The sequence below is a fragment of the Solanum verrucosum genome, unplaced genomic scaffold, assembly GCF_900185275.1.
Source record: "Solanum verrucosum unplaced genomic scaffold, falcon-dt-bn FXZP01000252.1, whole genome shotgun sequence".
Classification (NCBI taxonomy): domain Eukaryota; kingdom Viridiplantae; phylum Streptophyta; class Magnoliopsida; order Solanales; family Solanaceae; genus Solanum; species Solanum verrucosum.
In genome coordinates this window covers 3494949-3518663 of record NW_026019988.1, presented here as the reverse complement: position 1 = coordinate 3518663, position 23715 = coordinate 3494949, and the positions used below count along the sequence as shown (strand labels likewise).

General features: G+C 33.7%; 1 protein-coding gene across 1 annotated transcript; it reads right to left on the bottom strand.

The window, feature by feature from the left end:
• Nucleotides 1–3557, bottom strand: LOC125818891 (probable LRR receptor-like serine/threonine-protein kinase At3g47570). The gene is made up of 2 exons (XM_049498403.1): nucleotides 524–3557; nucleotides 1–347 (listed from the first exon to the last, which is right to left on the bottom strand). The coding sequence occupies exons 1-2, from the start codon at nucleotides 3555–3557 to the stop codon at nucleotides 1–3; spliced, it is 3381 nt and encodes a 1126-aa protein (XP_049354360.1).
• Nucleotides 3558–23715: the final 20158 nt, after the last annotated feature.

Below are 23715 nucleotides of genomic sequence, written 5' to 3'. Positions count from 1 at the left end.
CTATGTTCCCAAAAATGTGTTCTTGATTTTGTTAAGCCTCTTGACTATGTCTCTCATAGTTATCCTTGACTCTGGCATTTCCTTCGTGCAATTCAAAGCCAATTCCATCATGGAGGCTATGCATATTTCACTTTTGAAATTGACATGTTCGTCCTCATGAAAAAGAGTTACATCCACGACTTCCATAATTGCCCTAGGAAATGCTCGTCTAATCCACTGCCTCAAACCAAGAATTTCATTGAATATCTCGTCTTCAGTTGGTCGTCTTTTTGTCAATACCTCCATCATCATGATGCCATAGCTGTAAACATCACCACTAATGGACACTATTCCTTCCAAGCCATATTCTTTAGAAGAATGAAAATGAAAAATAAATTAAAATCGAAAGATAACAATTGTTTTGTACAATGAAAGACTTGGTTTCTATTTAGTTCCAGAATTCGGAAGAGCTTAGTTCTGTTAAGAGAAAATATAAGAGAAAGGGTTAATGATTAGTGAAAAAGAACGAAACTAGTGTACGTACCTGGTGCAATATATCCAAGAGTGCCTAATGTCTCGGTATGTGCCATGAACTTGCTTGTAGCTAAAATTTTAGAGATGCCAAAATCACCAACATGAGCCACCATATCTTCATCCAAAAGAACGTTGGCTGGCTTTAGGTCACAATGAACTATCGGAGTATCATTACCATGATGCAGATATTCAATTGCCATAGCCACATCAAGCATTATGGTGACTCTTTGAAGAAGGTTCAAGTGATGATCTTCTCTGTACAACCAATTATCAAGACTACTGTTGGGCATATATTGCAGAACAAAGGCTCTTATGTAGTCACTAGAACAAGTAGTAATCACCGGAACAAGATTTCTGTGCCTGATATTTCTCATCACTTCGCATTCGGTATCAAACCTCTTGCATACTTCCTCACTTTGCAAATCCAGAACTTTAATAGCCACCAAAGTTCCACTAGATAATGTGCCTTTGTATACAGAGCCAGAACCTCCCACACCAATTAAGTTTGATTCATCAAAATTATTTGTTGCTCGTTGAATCTCATGATAAGAAATCAATTGATATGTCCTTATCTCCGGAACCTTTTCAACATCTTTGGACTTCCCTTTGTTCTTTCGTTTTATTATCCAAGCTGACACCAACAAGAATATCAGAAAGGATGAAACAACCACTGGAATAACAATTTTCAGCACAAGCTCCTTAGACTTTGATTGTTTTCCATGACTACTGATAGGGCAAGCAGGAACCTCCAATATGCGCATTCCACATAGACCTTTGTTTCCGAGAAATGATTGCAAAGTAGAATTTACAAACACACCACCATTGGGTATTTCACCTTCTAATTCATTAAATGAAACATTAATGCTTTTAAGGGCGAGTTTTTCTAATGACTTAGGAATAGTACCTGACAAGGCATTTAAAGACAAATTCAAGAATTCCAAGCTTATCAAGCTGGCAAAGGATAATGGAATTGAGCCTGTAAATGAATTGTTTGATAGGTCAAGGGACTGCAGGTTTTGGAGTTCCCCCAATCTGCTTGGTATTATGCCTGAGAAGTGGTTACCTGAAAGATATAGTCCTACAATGGCTTTCAGTTCTCCAATATCTGATGGAACTTCTCCCTCTATAGAATTTTGTGACACGTTTAGAAAGAGAAGACCACTCATTTTCCAAATATTCAACGGAAATTTTGATGAAAATTTATTAGAACCCAAATAAAGATGTTGTAGCATGCTAAGATTTCCTATACATGCTGGAATCAACCCAAAGAGCTTATTACCTTCCAGATTTAATCGTCCCAAATGAGATAAATGGCATACCACCTCTGGAATATGTCCCTGCAACTTATTGTTATTTAGATACAGCCCTTGGAGTTGTTTAAGCTTACCAAACTCAGGAGGAATATTTCCCATAAAGCTGTTATCTTGAAAGAATAAGGTTACAAGACCGCTCATGTTGCCTATACTTGTGGGGATGAGTCCATTGATGTGAGCATTACTCATTTCAAAGAATTCAATAGTAGATGAAAGATTACCTATTGAATTGGGCAAAACGCTATTCAACGGATTGTAACCCACATCTAGATATTGCAACATCCTACAGTCTGCCAAAGATTGGAAGAATGGCAACTCATGTTCACTGGTAAGTTGATTATCATGTAGGAAAAGAAGTCGCAGATCACGAAGGTTTCCCAAATTAGTTGGAATACTTCCACTGAAGAAGTTGATTGCTAGCCCCAATCTTACAAGCTTGGAAGCGTTTGTGATGTGCAGAGGAATTTCCCCTTCAAGCTCATTGTCAGACAAGTGAAGTTCTAAGAGGTTCGGAAGATGAAGACCAGTAGAGGTTGGAATTCTCCCTGAGAGTTTGTTCGAAGGTAACGCAATGTATTCCAAAGAAGATATATTAAAAATAGCCTCCGGAATCTGACCTATGAGATTATAATTTTGTTCAAAATCGAATTCTATCAAATTTGACAGCTTCCCTAATCCTGGAGGAATTGGCCCCTCCAAGCTATTGCTTGCGCAGTAAAGATTTCGCAGAGTGGAAATATTTCCCAATGAAGTGGGAATAGTCCCTGTTATTGGATTATTACCAATATAAAACTCCTCGAGCTTCGTTAAACAATCAATATTTTTGGGTATTTCTCCAGTTATGTTGTTGCAAGATATGGACAATATTTTAAGTTGTATGAGTTGGCAGATGTTGGAAGGGATGCGACCAGAAATTTGGTTGCGAGTTAAACTTAAACGCTCCAAATTTGATAAAAAAATTCCCTCATCAAGCAAGAGAGGACCAGAAAGGCTATTCCTTCCCAGAGTTAGGGAAAGTAATGATGAGATATTAAAAATTGATGTAGGAGTGGAACCTGTTAATTGATTATCGACCAAGGACAGAAATGTAAGCTGGCTCAGATTACCGATCTCCTTAGGAATGTTACCGTTGATTTTATTATAAGACAAGCTAAAGTTCATCAACTTTGTGGCATTTCCAACAGAAGGAGGGATTATACCTGTGAGGCTAGTGTTCCTGAGATTTAAGACTCTAAGTTCGGGTGCATACCATGGGCCTTTCCACATTTCACCATCGAGTTTATTGAAGGCCAATGAAATGATTTGAACTCTCCGGTGTTGAAATAGACTTGTTGGTATACTTCCTTGGAGCTTATTGTTTTGAATATCAATCACTTGCAAGCGAGGCAAGTGGCCAAGTCCATAAGGGATGACACCATGGAATGAGTTATTCTCGAGATTGAGAACACTGAGAAAGGACAAATTGGCCAAAGACGGGGAAATTGTGCCTTGAAGTAGCAAATCAGGAAGAGTCAAGGCTACAACCCTTTGCCTTTTTGAACTGCACGTGACACCGAACCAAGAACAAAAAGACGCGGTCTTGGTCCAATTATTGGCCAAAAAATGATTGGGAGTTGTTATAAGATTTTGGAAAGCTAGTAGAGCTTGTTGGTCAGTCTCATTTGAGAAAGCAATTGATATAGAAAATTGAATTAGAAAGAGAAGAATCAATAAAAAAATGTGCTTCTCCATGATGTTGCTATGCACTTGATTTGTGTAGTTGCCAATGTTACTGCATTATATAGCACCACTTCATATTGATTGTTGTGTTTACACCAAACTATGTAAATTTAACTATTGACTAACTACTAAAAGTCTCGATGCAAATGCATATCATGTAACTATTGAACTCATGATAAATATCTGATACGGTTAAGTTTTTTATAACTTGCATCATCTTATATTATAAACAGTAATATAAACTTCAATTGCACCAACCAATTCGGTACAGGTACCATTATATGTTTTCACCAAAAGATATTTTACTAACAGGTAATTCTATTTAATATGTTTTTATTGATATATATAACATAGAAAAAATGATGTAGAAAATTAAATTGGCATAATACATAAGCATGCCACTTAATTTTACCTCAGCTGGCATCTATTCAAGTAGTCACTCACATCCTATTAAGTGTCTACTTGTGAATATCCAAAATTGGAAGGCACATATATCAATTGAAATCAAGTTAGAGAGCGAGTTAATCTATTTATAACATAAATCCTAATTATAAATGCATTTCATTGATTAGTCAACTTTGGGAAACAAGATGAAACGAATTGATTGATCAGATACAAGTCAAAAGACGGAGGAGTGAAATACACCTTCATAGTTGACAAAACTTGCATGCATTATTTACATAAAACCAAAGAAAAGTCCGCTAACTTTCGTTAAGTTTAAATATCTACTTGTGCACACTCAACATTGAATGACATAGATATCGATCGGAACCAAGTTAATAAACACATTTATATATTATGTCAATTATATTTAATAACGTTAAGATGTAACTTAAACTAAATAATAATTAACTTACTATAACCAATTAAATTACACCAATTATTAAGAAATTTATTTTATTATTATGGATGCATCTAACTTAAATTCACATTAATGTGGCTCAGACAAAGTCAATAGCTAAATAATAATTAACTTACTATAACCAATTAAATTACACCAATTATTAAGAAATTTATTTTATTATTATGGATGCATCTAACTTAAATTCACATTAATGTGGCTCAGACAAAGTCAATAGCAATCCAGATGAGTTGAGGAAAAGTGTGACCTATGTCACCATCACAGTCCTACATGCATTTATCATCTTTGGACCAACTAACCAGAAACAAATATCACCCATTTTAAGTTGAATTATAGTACTCCCTCCGTCGAGGGAAATCTTGGTGTAGTTGATAAAGTTATTGTTATATGATCAGGAGATCACGAGTTCAAACTATGGAAACTACTTCCTACATAAATAATGGAATTAGGTAATTAAGGCTGCATACAATAGACTTTATGATCTGGTCCTTCCTCGAACTGCACGCATAACAATTAATAGGAGCTTTATATAATATTCCCTCTATTCAATATTAGTTCTCAAAGGTTACTAAAATATACTTGTCCCAAAATATTTGGTCATTTTATAAAATCAAGTTGAAATTAATTATTTTTTTCCCATTTTACCCTTAGTATTATGTGTTGTAAAAAATAGGCAATATTAATTGCATAGCATAGAAATTATTAATTTGAAGAATTCAAAGTAGTGAAATCTATTTAAGAGAGATAAGTGTAAAGTGGAGTATTCAAAGCCTTGACCTTCGATGATGCAATCTTCTCATTCTCTTTTGCCAATTCGAGTTCAGACTATAGATTTTCCATTTTATTTCTCTGTTGAATTGACAATTTCCTTTTAGTTAAAATTGTTACTATAACAGGGAAGGGAACACTCTGAAGTACAAACAATACATGACTCCAACTGGTATATACGACTTTATGATTGTCCGACTTTGTTTGATCCCAAATTTTGTAGATTATTAGTGATGACCTAGTGAATGATGTTCTTTGGCTCTGCAGAACTGACGCTATTTTTTTTGGAGGATGATTTTGGCTCTGCAGAACTGACGCTATATTTTTGGGGGATGACTTTGGGTAACATTAGGGGTTCAGATGCTTAGATCGGAATTTCAGAGTTCCACTAGATTTGGGGATGATTTTAGGCCTAGATGAGGCCTTAGTTGAATTTTCGGAGGTCCCGAGCTTGTTTTAGCCTTTTTAGGCATTATGTTTTTTCTTGTGACTTTCACGAATTTCGGATCAAGGAGACTTTGAATTTGTGTTTCGATGGTTTCATTGGGTCTGAAACATCGAGTTTATTCAAGTTTCATATTTATTTTGTGTGTAAGGGGTTCCGAACGAATCCCGAGGGTCCTTTCGATGAATTGATAGTTAGCCATTTTTTTGGTGTCTGGTGTGCTTATGTTAGCAAGAGGTTGTTCGCTATAGCGAGCCTCACTTTCACGAACACTTGGCCACTTTCGCAACCTTCACTTTAGCAAATACCGGGTCTAGAAAGCGATAGGACACGTTTTAGCGGAGTTCGCTTAAGCGAATCAGGGCTCACTTTAGCGATGATGGGGGAAGGCTCTTGTTCGCGAAAGCGAGATCCCCATTTTAAGCAGGGTCCGTTGAAGCAAACTTGTGTTTGCTTAAGTGACTTGAGAGAGGTGTTTTGGCCTGCCATTTCGGGGTTGTACCCCATTTTGAGTTTTAGAAACCCCTTGGAGACAATTTTAAAGAGATCTCTTGTGCAAAATCATTTGGGTAAAGTCTTTGTGACCCTAAAACTTCAATTCATTTTATCATTTGTGGATTTTAACATTAAAAAAATGGGATTTTTGATTGACAATTGGCAAGGTTTTCAAGAACTTGAGTTCTAAAGTAAAATGGTGATTGTGAACTGATTTTTTTTCTTTTCGAAATGGTTTCACCAGTGAGTTCCAAATGCCTTGAGTAACGTTTTCAAATAAAGATTTTCGGATCCAAACTTCATTTCGAAATTGAGTTTTTGAGTTGATTTGACCCATTTTTCTAATTGTTTGATATGAGTGTTATTATTTTTAGAATTTTATTGTGATGAATTGTTTGATTAGATTGTGTGACTTTGAACATTGTGATAGATATTTGTGTGGCTGCGAATCACTTCATTAAGAGTAAAATGAACATTTTAAAGTTAAATCATTAGTTAATATAGAAATATGTCGTTCTTTTGGACTAACAAGCAAAATAAATCATATATACTGAGATAGGAGAATAATAGTTTAATTTTAAAATGTCAATTTTATCCTTAACGAGATTATTCATAGCCACACAAAAGTGACAAATATATATGACTTTTTTTTTTGGACTTATTTTAGCTCAAAATTTTAAAAAATGTTTATTTTTTCCTTAAACTTCGTGTCATATCAAACAACGTCACAATGAGTAACAATTTTGATTCTTTTTCTTTAGTGAGTTTACTTCTCTTCTAGTAGTATATATATACCTCTTATTTCAGTAGAATTTCTTAAGAACTCAACAGAAAATCAATGGATGTTAAGCTTGGTTTTTGTGTACTTGTCTCCCTAATTCTGCTGGTAATTTCAATATTCTCCTCCATCTTAAATACAATTAGCTACTTATTATATAAAAACTCTGATTAATTATATATATGTCAGGTTGCTTATGGAACAGGAGCTAGGAAAGTTGTTCAAGGAAATTATGAAGACAATCATGAACAAGCATTAAAAGAGATTTATGGTTCCGAATATACGTTCGATTATTATAAATTGAAACAGGGAGTTGATGACATCATCAACAAGAGATTTCAGGGGAATGATAAAAAAGAGATTTCAGGTTTAGGGGACATGTTTCGTAGTTGGTATAAACAGGGCAATGATAAGAAAGAGATTTCAGGTTTAGGGGACATTTTTCGTAGTTCGTATAAACAGGGAAATGATGAGAAGGAGATTTCCGATTTAGGAAACATCTTTTGTAGTTCGTATAAACAGGGAAATGATGAGAAGGAGATTTCCGATTTAGGAAACATCTTTCGTAGTTCGTATAAACAGGGAAATGATGAGAAGGAGATTTCCGATTTAGGAAACATCTTTCGTAGTTTGTATAAATAGGGAAATGATGAGAAGGAGATTTCCGATTTAGGAAACATCTTTTGTAGTTCGTATAAACAGGGAAATGATGAGAAGGAGATTTCCTGTAACATCTGGCAATTTGAAATAACTATGAAGAGGCTTAGAATTGGAAATAGTTTTTTTTTGGAAATAATTAAAAATCTGGAATTTAGCTAAGTATGGGAAAAAGTGATTTTCTGGCCAACTTTGAACAGTCATAACTTCTAGATCAAGATGAGTTAGGTGTAGTTCCAGTTATGTTTGCGAAGCTCATGGAATGATCTTTCCAACGCCTCCAAGTTTTCTCGATTCCGAGTTTGTATGACTGAGTTATGACCTTTCGAAATTGGTCTGTTGGCACAGGGCAGTTCACCCGAAATTGTAAGGGTATTTTGGTCTTTTCCCTAACCAATTCTTTTGGTTATATTAGGGATTTAGACTGATTTTTAGATCAGTTTTCCCTTTTAAAAAGTGAGAGTTAGGGTTGTGAGTGAAGAGAGAAAGAAGAGGAGAAGGAGAAGAAGAAGCAACTTCGTAGAGATCGTCGTGGATATCGTCGGGGGTGATCCCTATTAAGGTATGTGAGTTCATAGTGTTGGGTTGGTCCTTTCCCCCACACGCCAAACTCATTTAATTTCGAGAAAAGATTGATTATGTTTGTTGAAGTTGTTGGTTGTGATTGTGTTGAAGTTCTTGTTGATTTGGGACATGTTTCCGGTTGTGTTTGTGAGTTGAAATCTATTGTATGTTGAGGGGTTTATGATTCTAAGTGTTTGGGGCTGGATCCATGGAAGTTAAGGAGGTTTAGAGTTGGAAAAAGGAAGGAGAAAAGTCGAGTTTTCTGGGGTCAGAGGTGGGGCGTCGCGCCTGTCAGCGCGCCCCAAAAGAGTTTTTGAGTTTTCTCCCTTGGGGCAGCGCGCCTAGCAGTGCGCCCCAGCAGCCCTTCTGAGCTTCGAGGGCTGGCGCTCCGCGCCTTGCAGAGCGCCAAGGACGCCAAGTTTCCCCATTCTTTTCATACTTTCTCATGCATGTTCCTTGGTATTGTACCTATGTTTCCTAGTTGTTTCCAACACTCCAAAGTACGTTTAAACGTCAAGAACTCATCCATAAACGTGTGATCATATACCTTGAATCCATAATCAAATTCAAGGCGAGTTAGGATCAAAGTCAAGTGAAGTTAGAAGTCAAGCTTAGAAGTTAAGAAGTAAGTCAAGCAAGAGTCTTTAATGAACGTTTTAACTTCATTTTAAGGCTCAAGTTTCCAGTCAAGCAAAGAGTATAGAGTTTCAAGTTGAGTAAAGAGTATCGAGTTTCAAGTTAAGTCAAGAGTTTAAGTTGAGTTCATTTCTCAAAAGTTATTAGGTAACTATGTATTCCTAAAGGAGTTTTAAAGAAATGTTTTTACATTTAAACAAGCTTTGGAACTGAGATCTCCAAAGAGCTTTCGGGCTAGTTTTTCAGAAAAAGAGTTATCGCTTTCTAAATGAAGCAAAAGAGGAATCTAAGATTTCCAAGATAGCCTTTGAGCTAAGTTTTTGAGTAATTATCTCAAATCAACAGGAAGAAATATGTTTAAAAAAAACATAAGAGCCAGTACATTTTTTAGGAGTAGTATCGAGCACCGAGTTGGGGGAGCGTTCAAGGAACCCACAGCCCCCATAGAACCATGTTAGCCACCATGGGTAGAAAAGGATCATACTTTTTAGATGAATCCTTTTTCCAGATAGACAAGTGGATCCATTAGGCAGTTCAGGTCTTATACCTTTGGCCAGGTATAGGATGCTCTGGCAGCGTGAGGTCGATCGCTGTATCATCACTATAGCTCTAAGTGATGGTTGTCGATTAGAGAAACTCCCACAGCAGTTATTGTATTTTCATACACAAAAATTATTGTATTTTTATATACATCAGTTCAATTGTATTTCTATAGACATCTCAGACTTATTGTATCTTTGTATACACACAGAGTTTATAGCAGGTTTTAAACAACTTTTCTTTATATTGCACTTGTTTTAAATTGCCTTATATTGAAATGAGTCAGTCAGGTTGAGTTGAGTTGAGCCAGGTAAGTTATTTAGTTTCTTCCAGATTTCCTTCTAGCCTATGTTGCTTAGCTTTCCAGCTCACATACTCGTACATTCAATGTACTGATGCCAGTTGGCCTGCATCTTATGATGATGCAGACGCAGGTACCCAGGATCAGCACCCAGCACGCCGTTGATCCAGTTGAGCACTCCAGAATCAGTGGTGAGCCTCCTTGCATTCCGGAGGACTCTGTTATTTTGTGTTCCTAGTTTTGTTTCGTTAGGATGTTGCGGTGTCTGTCCCAACATCCATCTCAGTATTATAGAGGCTTCATAGATAGTCAGTCAGTTAGTATTGAGTCTCTCATCTATATATAGATGTAAATATTCTATTTTGGGACTCGAGTTGCCTTTTTGGCTAGATTTTGATCACTTAAGTGTTTTATGTCCTTGCATTGCATGGAGTTATTCTGTTGAGTTAGGTTTCCGCTGAGTTAAGAAAGCCAGGCCAAGGGTTCGCTTAGGGCCAGCAATGGTCTTCGAGTGCCGGCCACGTCCAGGGCGTAGGCTCGGGGCGTGACATTTCCGATTTAGGAAACATCTTTCATAGTTCGTATAAACAGGGAAATGATGAGAAGGAGATTTCCAATTTAGGAAACATCTTTCGTAGTTCGTATAAACAGGGAAATGATGAGAAGGAGATTTCCGATTTAGGAAACATCTTTTGTAGTTCGTATAAACAGGGAAATGATGAGAAGGAGATTTCCGATTTAGGAAACATCTTTCGTAGTTTGTATAAACTGGGAAATGATAAGCATGTGAAAAAACATGATTCATTTTTCTTCCTTATGGATGATCTAAAAATAAGGAAAATAATGACTCTCTCCTTTCAAACACGAAGAAATCTAACTTCTTTTCCGAAAAAAGCAGTTGATTCCATTCCATTTTCACAAGTTAAATCCATGGAAAATACATTGAAAATATGCGAAGATTCGCCTATAAAAGGAGAGGGAAAGTACTGTGCCACATCCGCGGAGGCAATGCTGCATTTTGTGCAAGAAATCATGGGAGAAAATACCCAAATCAAAGCTCTGACAACGATAACAACTCATGATATTTCTCCCCTGCTTCGTCGTTATACAATTTTAGACACTCCACAACAAATTACCACTCCTAAAATGGTGGCGTCTTTTCTATTGTCTTGCCCTTACGCGGTTTTCTACTGTCATCACACAATTGACAATAAAATCAAGGTGTTCCAAGGTTTCATTAGGGAGAATTAATGAAGCAAATGGTGATCAACTAGTGGAAGTGATGGTTGTATGTCATTTGGATACTTCTGTATGGAATCCATCTCATGAATCTTTCCGTTCGCTCGGTGTATTACCAGGAACATCACCTATCTGTCACTTTTTCACATCAAGTAATGATCTAGTGTGAATTCCAAAATCAGTTGCCACTACTCCACTTGTAGCAGCGCTTTGAAGGATCAATCAGGGAAACTAGCTACACCATGTTCTTAGTTATTGCTTATGCGTCTAGACACAAAGTAATGTGTTTTAATTTAGGGTGTTCTTTGTCTGTTTTAGTGGAGATCTAATCCGATGTCTATCGAAGATGAACTCCTATTTGTGTTAATTATCTTTGTTTGGCTGTTGAGTATGCTTTTGATGATAATAATATGTTTGTCCTATTTTGTAAAGTGTGCACAAGTGTTTTGTTACTATGTTAACTTTTGAATATGCAATTAAATTTAAACTAAAGCTACAATGCATCTATTTAATTTGTTACACTTTCACAATAAACACAAATTAGGTATATGTCTCTTTCAATCCTTCATTAGAATTGAGGTTTCGAAATTGAAATTTCATTTTTACAATGCAACAAAAACCTTACAAGAAAATTGCTGATTTATTTTTCTCTTATTTTCATTATGAAAAAGCAAATTGCCCTTGTGTCAAACAAAATCAACTAAAATCTCTCCACATGTGATGAGATATTATTGCCCTCATTTTGTTTGTTGGAGACCCAACCAGTGACCTTGTCCTTTTGAAATTTCAAACCTAACCCAAAACTCCAAAAACAATGGTATCAGTCCTGCAGAGACAATGAGTATCGCTTATCGGTCATTTCAAATGAATTCATAAAATTTGGGGTCAAATAGAGTCGGTTTGACATATTCTAGAAAATTTATTGATTAATATACATGAAAAATTTAAATAATCTTAAATTCCATATTTGTGACCTTGAAACTCCAAAAAAAGTGAGATAAAGAGTATCGCTCACTAGGTCATCATGAATAGACTCACAAAAATTTGGGTCAAACAGAGTCGGTCAGTCCTATTTCGGAAAATTCATAGACTTCAGTACATACAAAAACTAAGATAATCCTTAATTCATACTTAGTGACCCAAAAATTCTAAAAAAGTGATGTTGTTTCTTGAGAACTAGTGGGTATTGTTCACTAGATCGTTCCAAATAGACCCATAAAATATTACTTACATGATGAGGTTTATGAACCGTTCTATTTCAGAGGTTATGTTTTTTCATACATGTTTATTTAAACCTCGTTTAAACTTTAGTGAACGAACTTGCGTTGGTTTGCTGTATAACTAAGGATGACAATTGAGCAGGTTGAGTTAAATTTGGGCAGATCATAATGGATTAAGACAACAATTAGGTCAAGATCTAACCCAACCCAAATCTGCTTGGGTCAAAATGGGTTAGGTAATGGGTTACATAACGGGTCAAGACCCAACCCAACCCAATTTTTACCAAGCTTAATTGTTTTACTTGGTCTTTTAAATTATTTTAGTACCTAATAAAATTATATTTTTTCTTTATTAAGACCATATATAACATATCAAATTGATAAAAAGTTTTTAAAAATATTTTGACAAGATTTCTCATGAGGCAATTCGAGTTACACATCAACCCAACTTTTAATGGGTTGAACTCACATATGGGCGGGTCAATAACCCGCCCTAACATAAACGGGTTGGACAAGTTGGGTTTGATTTTGCCACCCCTAGGTACAACGGAGGGGCCAATTTTGCAGATGAGCAGACTACAGGCTAAAGACCCCCCAATACTTTCCATGCTTTGGTAGCTCCACTTCTTCCTTTTGGTGGAGACACATATATTCATATTTCAATTATTCCTTTTATGCAGCGGCGTATCTAAGGGGGGGTCACCGGGTTCACGTGAACCCATGGTCCCCTCCTGAGATTATATATAGTAGTGTTATATTTTTTAAAAATATTGAAATATAGAAGTGTGAACCCACACACCCACACTTGGAATATCACATAACACGATTATGACTGGGTGCACCTCTCTCCGAGAGGTTATAAATTTGAATTTTATAGTTATCTTGTTTTATTTTTCTTTCTAAAATTAGATAACACTTCTCTAAGTGGTAATTGATAGCACTTTTAGCATTTTAATTAATTTAATATATATATATATTAATTTTTAGACCTATAATTTTAAAATTTTAATGATTTTCAGTAGTAAGAACCTAAATGTCGAACCGATCAAATTTATATCATAGATCAATTTTTTTTATAATAGTGCACCCATCATCTCAAAATCCTGGATACGCCTCTGCTTTTATGTTGATATTATCTTCAATTTAGAGGATTTATAGACAGTCTTAGAATTTGGCTTATGCATTCTTATGATGCATAAATATTGCACAATGATAAGAAATTTCATAAACACAATTAATACAAATTTTCAGAATGTTTACTTGAATTTGAGATCCAAATATTATATTTACTTTACAAAGAATTGCATTGAGTTGTACAAATTTATTTGAGTAAGAATATAATAGAAAGCCAAGATGGTTCACTCGGTTAAGTTAAGACATGAGGTGCCGATCACAGCTTGATCATAAATTGAGTCATGACAAAAGTTGAGCCAGTCAGGCATATTGTGAAAAAAAATCATGGATTAATACACACATAAAACTTAGATAATCCTAAATTCCTGTTTCGTGACCCTGACATTCTAAAAAATTGATATTGGCCATGTAGAAACAAGGAGTATCGCTCATTAGGTCGTCACAAATAGACCAAAAAATTCGGGGTTAAATGAAATCAATTAGTCATATTTCAGAAAATTCATAGATTAATACATATGAAAAATTGAGATAATCGTGAATTTCTTATTTTGTGACCCAAAAACTCCAAAAGAGACGTCGGTCCTTAGCTTGAGAAACAATGAGTATTGTTCACTAGGTTGTTTCAAATTGACCCATAAAATTTGGCGTCAAACTGAGTATGTTATACATTTCCAAAAAATTCATAGACTTGTACACACATAAAGCTTAGATAATTTCGAATTCATATTTTTATGACCTCGAAATTTTGTTAAAAAATGGCGTCTGTTCTGCAGAGATGGAGTATCATTCACTAGGTTGTCAGTCGTCACATATAGACCCACAAAATTTAGAGTCAGGCACAGTCAGATAGTCATATTCCAGAAGATTCTTGGACTAATACACATGAAAAACATAGATAATCCTGAATTCATATTTTGTGATTCAAAACTCCAAAAAATTGGCATATATCAGTCATGTAGAGGCAATGTGTATCATTCACTAGGTTCGTCATAGATGGACCCACAAAATTTGAGGTGAAATAGAGTTGGTCAAACAAATTTTGGAAAACTAATGGACTAATTATACACATGAAGAGCTTCGATAATCCTAAATTCGTATTTTGTGATCCCAAAACTTCAAAATAAGTGACGTCAGTCCTGTAAAGGCAAAAAGTATCGTTCACTCAGTCGTCACAAATGTAGCCATAAAATTTAGGGTCAAACGGAGTCAGTCAGTCATTTTTTGAAAAATTCATGAACTAATACACACAAATAGGTAAGATAAACCTGAATTCCTAATTCGTGACCCACAAACTCCAAAAAAGCGACGCCGATTCCTTGAGAAACAATAAGTATCATTCACTAGGTCGTTTCAAATGAGCCTACAAAATTTGGTGTCAAACGGAGTCAGTCAACATATTCCAGAAAGTTCATGGACAAATACATACGAAAAATTTAGACAATCATGAATTCCTCTTTTGTAACATCAAAACTTCAAAAAAGTAGTGTCAGTTCTGCAGAGCCAAAGAACATCATTCACTAGGTCATCACTAATAAATTCACAATATTTGGGATCAAACAAAGTCGGTCAATGATAAAGTCGTATGTACTAGTTGGAGTCATGTATTGTTTGTCCTTCAGAGTGTTCCCTTCCCTGTTATAGTAACAATTTTAACTAAAAGGAAATTGTCAATTCAACAGAGAAATAAAATGGAAAATCTTTAGTCTGAACTCGAATTGGCAAAGAGAATGAGAAGATTGCATCATCAAAGGTCAAGGCTTTGAATACTCTACGTTACTCTTATCTCTCTTAAATAAATTTCACTACTTTGAATTCTTCAAATTAATAATTTCTATGCTATGCAATTAATATTGCCTATTTTTGACAACACATAATACTAAGGGTAAAATGGGAAAAAATAATTAATTTCAACTTGATTTTATAAAATGACCAAATATTTTGGGACAACTATAATTTAGTAACCTTTGAGAACTAATATAAAATAGAGGGATTATTATATAAAGCTCCTGTTATGCGTGCTGTTCAAGGAAGGACCAGATCATAAAGTCTATTGTATGCAGCCTTACCTAATTCCATTATTTATGTTGGAAGTAGTTTCCACAGTTTGAACTTATGTTCTCCTGATTATATGACAATAACTTTATCAACTACACCAAGGCTTCCCTCAACGGAGGGAGTACTATAATTCAACTTAAAATGGGTGATATCTATTTCTGGTTAGTTGGTCCAAAGATGATAAATGCATGTAGGGCTGTGATGGTGACATAGGTCACAATTTTCCTTAACTCATCTGGATTGCTATTGACTTTGTCTGGATTTCTATTGACTTTGTCTGAGCCACATAAATGTAAATATAAGTTAGATTTATCCATAATTATTAAATAGAATTGACATAATATATAAATGTGTGTTTTAACTTGGTCTCAATCGATATTTATGTTCTTCAATTTTGAGTGTGCACAAGTAGACAATTAAACTTAATGAAAGTTAACTGACTTTTCTTTGGTTTTTTGGAAATAATGCATGCAAGTTTTGTCAACTATGAAGGTGTATTTTCCTCCTCCTGTTTTTGACTTGTATCTGATCAATCAATTCCTTCATCTTGTTTTTCTAAAGTTGACTAATCAATGAAATGCCATTTATAATTAAGATTTATGTTATAAATACATTAACTCGCTCTTTAACTTGTTTTTCTAAAGTTGATACCTGTGCCTAATGACTAATGATGCAAGTTATAAAAAACTTATTTGTATAAGATATTTATCATGAGTATAATAAATTTCTTAATACTTAAGTAATTTAATTGGTTATAGTAAGTTAATTATTATTTAGTTTGAGTTACGTCTGAATGTTATTAAATAGAATTGACATAATATATAAATGTGTGTTTTAACTTGGTCTCAATCGATATCTATATTTTTCAATTTTGAGTGTGCACAAGTAGACAATTAAACTTAATGAAAGTTAACTGACTTTTCTTTGGTTTTTTGGAAATAATGCATGCAAGTTTTGTCAACTATGAAGGTGTATTTTCCTCCTCCTGTTTTTGACTTGTATCTGATCAATCAATTCCTTCATCTTGTTTTTCTAAAGTTGACTAATCAATGAAATGCCATTTATAATTAAGATTTATGTTATAAATACATTAACTCGCTCTTTAACTTGTTTTTCTAAAGTTGATACCTGTGCCTAATGACTAATGATACAAGTTATAAAAAACTTATTTGTATTAGATATTTATCATGAGTTAAATAGTTACATGATATGTATTTGCATCGAGACTTTTAGTACTTAGTCAATAGATAAATTTACAAGTTTGGTGTAAACACAACAATCCATATGAAGTGGTTCTATATAATGCAGTAACATTGGCAACTACACAAATCAAGTGCATAGCAACATCATGGAGAAGCACATTTTCTTATTGATTCTTCTCTTTCTAATTCAGTTTTCTATATCAACTGCTACCTCAAATGAGACAGACCAACAAGCTCTACTAGCTTTCCAAAATCTTATTACAAGTCCCAATCATTTTTTGGCCAATAATTGGACCAAGACCGCGTCTTTTTGTTCTTGGTTCGGTGTCACGTGCAGTTCAAACAGGCAAAGGGTTGTAGCCTTGACTCTTCCTAATTTGCAACTTCAAGGCACAATTTCCCCGTCTTTGGCTAATTTGTCCTTTCTCAGTGTTCTCAATCTCGAGAATAACTCATTCCATGGTGGCATCCCTTATGGACTTGGCCATTTGCCTCGCTTGCGAGTGATTGATTTTCAAAACAATCAGCTCCAAGGAAGTATACCAACAAGTCTATTTCAACACCGGAGAGTTCAAATCATTTCATTGGCCTTCAATAAACTCGGTGGTGAAATGTGGAAAGGGCCATGGTATGTACCTGAACTTAGAGTCTTAAATCTCAGGAACAATAGCCTCACAGGTATAATCCCTCCTTCTGTTGGAAATGCCACAAAGTTGATGAACTTTAGCTTGTCTTATAATAGAATCAACGGCAACATTCCTAAGGAGATCGGTAATCTGAGCCAACTTGCAGTTTTGTCCTGGTTGATAACCAAGTAACAGGTTCCATTCCTACATCACTTTTTAATATCTCGTCATTACGTTCCCTAACTCTGGGAAGGAATAGCCTTTCTGGTCCTCTCTTGCTTGATGAGGGAATTTTTTTATCAAATTTGGAGCGTTTAAGTTTAACTCTAAACCAAATTTCTGATCACATTCCTTCCGACATCTGCCAACTCATACAGCTTAAAATACTGTCCATATCTTCCAACAACATAACTGGAGAAATACCCAAAAATATTGGTTGTTTATCGAAGCTCGAGGAATTTTATATTGGTAATAATCCAATAACAGGGACTATTCCCACTTCATTGGGCAATATTTCCACTCTGCGAAATCTTTATTGTGGAAGCAATCGCTTGGAGGGGCCGATTCCTCCAGAATTGGGGAAGCTATCAAATTTGATAGAAATAGATTTTGAAGAAGTTTATAATCTCATAGGTCAGATTCCGGAGGCTATTTTTAATGTATCTTCTTTGGAATACATTGCATTAACTTCGAACAAACTCTCAGGGAGAATTCCAACCTCTACTGGTCTTCATCTTCCGAACCTCTTAGAACTTCACTTATCTGGCAATGAGCTTGAAGGGGAACTTCCTCCCCATATCACAAATGCTTCCAAGCTTGAAAGATTGGGGCTAGCAACCAACTTCTTCAGTGGAAGTATTCCAACTAATTTGGGAAACCTTCGTGATCTGCGACTTCTTTTCCTACATGAAAATCAACTTACCAGTGAACATGAGTTGCCATTCTTCCAATCTTTGGCAGACTGTAGGATGTTGCAATATCTAGATGTGGGTTACAATCCATTGAATAGCATTTTGCCCAATTCAATAGGTAATCTTTCATCTACTATTGAATTCTTTGAAATGAGCAATGCTCACATCAATGGCCTCATTCCCACAAGTATAGGCAACATGAGCGGTCTTATAACCTTATTCTTTCAAGATAACAACTTTATGGGAAATATTCCTCCTGAGTTTGGTAAGCTTAAACAACTCCAAGGGCTGTATCTAAATAACAATAGATTGCAGGGACATATTCCAGAGGCGGTATGCAATTTATCTCATTTGGGACGATTAAATCTGGAAGGTAATAAGCTCTTTGGGTTAATTCCAGCATGTATAGGAAATCTTAGCATGCTACAACATCTTTATTTGGGTTCTAATAAATTTTCATCAAAATTTTCGTTGAGTCTTTGGAAAATGAGTGGTCTTCTCTTTCTAAATGTGTCACAAAATTCTATAGAGGGAGAAGTTCCATCAGATATTGGAGAACTGAAAGCCATTGTAAAACTAGATCTTTCAGGTAACCACTTCTCAGGCATGATACCAAGCAGATTGGGGGAACTCCAAAACCTGCAGTCCCTTGACCTATCAAACAATTCATTTACAGGCTCAATTCCATTATCCTTTGCCAACTTGATAAGCTTGGAATTCTTGAATTTGTCTTTAAATGCCTTGTCAGGTACTATTCCTAAGTCATTGGAAAAACTCGCCCTTAAAAGCATTAATGTTTCATTTAATGAATTAGAAGGTGAAATACCCTATGGTGGTGTGTTTGTAAATTCCACTTTGCAATCATTTCTCGGGAACAAAGGTCTATGTGGGATGCGCATATTGGAGGTTCCTGCTTGCCCTATCAGTAGTCATGGAAAACAATCAAAGTCTAAGGAGCTTGTGCTGAAAATTGTTATTCCAGTGGTTGTTTCATCCTTTCTGATATTCTTGTTGGTGTCAGCTTGGATAATAAAACGAAAGAACAAAGGGAAGTCCAAAGATGTTGAAAAGGTTCCGGAGATAAGGACATATCAATTGATTTCTTATCATGAGATTCAACGAGCAACAAATAATTTTGATGAATCAAACTTAATTGGTGTGGGAGGTTCTGGCTCTGTATACAAAGGCACATTATCTAGTGGAACTTTGGTGGCTATTAAAGTTCTGGATTTGCAAAGTGAGGAAGTATGCAAGAGGTTTGATACCGAATGCGAAGTGATGAGAAATATCAGGCACAGAAATCTTGTTCCGGTGATTACTACTTGTTCTAGTGACTACATAAGAGCCTTTGTTCTGCAATATATGCCCAACAGTAGTCTTGATAATTGGTTGTACAGAGAAGATCATCACTTGAACCTTCTTCAAAGAGTCACCATAATGCTTGATGTGGCTATGGCAATTGAATATCTGCATCATGGTAATGATACTCCGATAGTTCATTGCGACCTAAAGCCAGCCAACATTCTTTTGGATGAAGATATGGTGGCTCATGTTGGTGATTTTGGCATCTCTAAAATTTTAGCTACAAGCAAGTTCATGGCACATACCGAGACATTAGGCACTCTTGGATATATTGCACCAGGTATAATAGTCTCTTTCTATTTCACTTATATTGGCTCTTTCTTTTCTATTTTCACAAATCATAATTTAGCCCTTCCAAAATCTAAAACTCAATAAAAGAAAGTGTCTGTTAGTACATAATTATTGTTATATTTCAATTGAGTAATTTATTTTATTTCATTTCATTCTTTTCTAAGAATATGGCTTGGAGGGAATAGTGTCCACTAGTGGTGATGTTTATAGTTACGGCATCATGTTGATGGAGGTTTTGTCAAAAAGAAGACCAACCGATGAGGAGATATGCAATGAAAATCTTGACTTGAGGAAATTGATAACACAGGCATTTCGGGGGACTATGATGGACGTTGTGGATGCCAATCTTTTTTCTAAGAAAGAACAGATCACTTCCAAAAGTGAAATGTGCATAGCCTCCATGATAGAATTGGCTTTAGACTGCACAAATGAAAAGCCAGAATTAAGGATAACAATGAAAGAAGTAGTCAAGCGGCTTGACAAAATGAAGAACACATTTCTGAACACATAGAAGTTAGCATCTCTTCCGGTGGTGTTCTTTCTCAGCTACAATTTAACATGTTGCTCTTGAATCAATTATCATATCATCATATATATATTATATTATTATTGTATATATTTATTTTATTTTATTTTTTATTTACTTACTATTACTATAAGTGGGAACAAAAAAGTTAAAAGTTGAATTACGGTTTTACCCCTATTATAAAATTGGAAGAATGTTAGGTAAAAGTTAGATTACCGTTTTACCCCTACATTAAATTAAAATGTTATAAGCTATTTAATAAATTAAATATTAAATAAAAATTATATTATATTATTATACTAATGCTAATCAGCTTGTTTGATTTATCCACTTTTGGCTTTTGATTTTCTTCCTAATCTAAATTACTCTCTAGAACCTATAAATGTTCAATTATTGCTACAATAATTATATTAAAGAAGGTGAATGAAGAGTTGCATGGTATTAATTATGAGAAAAAATTTCACTTATTGCTCAAACAATAATAATGATGAATAAGGAGAATGAAGAGCTGGGGTAATAGTTATACTAAATGTGGGAAGCTCCTATCTTAAAATTTAGATTATGATTTTGCCCCTATTATCAATCAAAATATTAAAAAATAACTAATTAATTAAATATTAATTATCGATAACCTCCTATTCAATATTTAATTACTAATATACTAAAACCGATTATTTGTATATCTTCTCACTAATAAACTAATAATTTATCCTCACTTCTTTTTTTATTTTTTTATATTAACAATTTAAGACTTTTTAGTGACCCTTTTCAAGTCATTTTAATGACACATTATATTCAACCAGAATTACTTTCATCTTCCAAATGTTATTACAAAGGTATCATTTATTGCCAATTCATTGTTATTTAATTATCAGTTTTTTTTGTTTACAGTAAGTGCTTGTTTTTAAAATTACGGGTATTGCTTCAAAGAAGAAAGAAAACATGAAGAGGAAAAACCAAAATTTACATTTATCCCTAATAATTGTGGAACTTTTGGCTCCTCTTCCTTAAAGAATCAATTATTTTACTTATATATGATAGAGTAGTATCAACTTCTTCTATGATGCATCTTCAACCTTAATTAGGAGGTTTCTTACGTTTGATGACATATAATTTTTTTTTTCTATCATTCATGTTTTTTCAATTTCAAATGATATTTTATTAGATGCACTCTTTGATGTGGTGAGTTACATTATATTCTTGATATAAGATTGTCAGCTTGGATATTCATGGCCAAACTAGAGGAAAAAATAAAGAATTGATTGATAGCGAAGTTCATAGCCTCTCATAGAATTCAATTTGACTTTTATAAAGATACATATTTTAAATTATTTTCCTTATTATATTGTTAGTTAAATTATTTGTTATGGTGTATAGCTTCGAAATTTTTCTGTTTATTTAGTATTTAGGGCTTTTGATTTATTTAAGTTTCAATTTATTTTTTGATTAATTTTGTGTTACTTCATTTATTTAACCTAATTTTTTATCCTTACCTAAAGGAGTTTGTAGCTATAGTGCTATTGATTAATTTGTGTTGTTATGTTGTATGTTGTGTTCTGAGCATTTTTCTGAATTTTATATTATGTATCACACACATTCAGACTTTTATATCTTTTTTTTGTGATTAAAAACATTGAACATATTAGAATACACGTGCGATAACTAGTATTAGTATAAGTGGGAAGCTCCAACATTCAAAGTTGGATTACCATTTTTCCCCTAGACTAAATAAAAATATTATAAAACATGTAAATAATAAAATATTAAATAGTTAAAAGTTGAGCAATCATTTTATCATTTTGAAAAAAAGTTATTTATCAGTAATTTAACTACATTTAATTGATAGAAATCTTTCATCTCCCCATTAATTAAACTAATACAGAATACTTGAACTCAATTTACAATCCTACTATTTCATATCTCACATTTACTAGTTTTTCCCTTGAGCTTCCAAAAGTTATGTGAACTTTTCATGTTTCTTGTCAAATAGAATTGGAGTAATATATAGTGTTTCTACAACTCAAGTCACATTAATCTTTCATCTTTAAGCTTTATATAATATATAGATTAGCAGCTATATGCCATAAAAGTTTGAATATATAAATATATATTGTTGATTGGTAACTGCTTTATTCCTCTTATGCTCATTTTAGTTCTCAGCAATATATAATTAAGAGAATTAATATATGAAGATTTGCTTGAGTTTGCTAACTAATTTTTATTTATTTTTCTACATTTCAGATTTTATTTGGCAACTGTGCGCTCTTCACATCTCATCATCAGGTACATAATGGATATGCTACTTACAACTCTCTTTTTATCAATTTTATTATTTCACATACATAAAATATAGCTTGTAGGAAACGTGATATAGAAATAAGATTTTTGAGATTTGAGAAATTGTTTGTATAATTTTCAAGATATTTAGATCTTATACTTTTTAACATCTTTTACATATTTTAACGTTTTATATCAAGTCCCTTGTTCTTTACTAAGGATCAATTCTTATTATATTTCGTAATGCAATTATACTTAAACAATACAAGTAATACTCTTATGTCAAATTTTCAAATGAAAGAAAATGTTCTTGAATAGAGAGATATTGATTCTTATTATATTTCGTAATACGATTATATTTCAACCATACAAATAATTTTCTTATGTTAAAGAAATCCTAATCTTGAATCAAAGAAAGGATACATGTAGGTGCAATAATGATAATTAATATATATTGATTCAATTTTTTTGATGTCAGTAATAATTAATTATCTTCGTCATAATATAATTCTTACTTTTTTACTAGGTGTATACTATAGACAATGATATTCTGGCCATATTAAAGAAGACATATGTTGATCAACTTTTTGTTCAACATTTACAAAATACTACTTTCATATATTCGACAACAACTTCTTGTTATGCATACATAAGAGGAGGAATTCCCAATTTCTGAAAGTCATGACATAAGTTTTAATACGCGAAGCATTTGAAAACATAATCAACCTTGCTTATGTCACATTTAAACTATTAGGTGTTCCTATCAGAAAACATGGAAAGTGAATTAATATTTTGAATTTCAACAATTTCTATTTCATAATTCAATTTTTAAAATATAAAGAAGTTTTATAATAATAATAATATGGGACAAATGTGCAAAGCACGTTCCCAAAGACTAGTATTATTAAAAGTGGAACAAAAAAGTTAAAAGTTGAATTACAATTTTATCCCTATACTAAATTAAAATATTATAAAATATCTAATTAATTAAATACTAAATATGCCTAAATTGCTAAGTTGATTCACTTATTGTTAAAATAAAGTAGGAGAATGAAGAGTTGTAAAAATAATTAATTATAAAGTTACGAAAAACTATTAGAGAAACTTTTCGTTTCTCTATCTGATCAGTTTTAGGTGTAATTTTTATCATAATGTGTATTAATACCACACCTCCACTATCTCATCATTAATCTTCACACCTTCATAATCTTCCCACACTCTCAAGAAATTAATGGCATGATTATGATACATTTTGATTTTACTCAATCATGTCCTATAAAT

Coding starts and splice junctions, on each gene's coding strand:
- LOC125818891 (XM_049498403.1), bottom strand. CDS start 3,557: ATGGAGAAGCACATTTTTTTATTGATTCTTCTCTTTCTAATTCAATTT. Junction 348..523: donor TCTTGGATATATTGCACCAG/GTACGTACACTA, acceptor ATTCTTCTAAAG/AATATGGCTTGGAAGGAATA.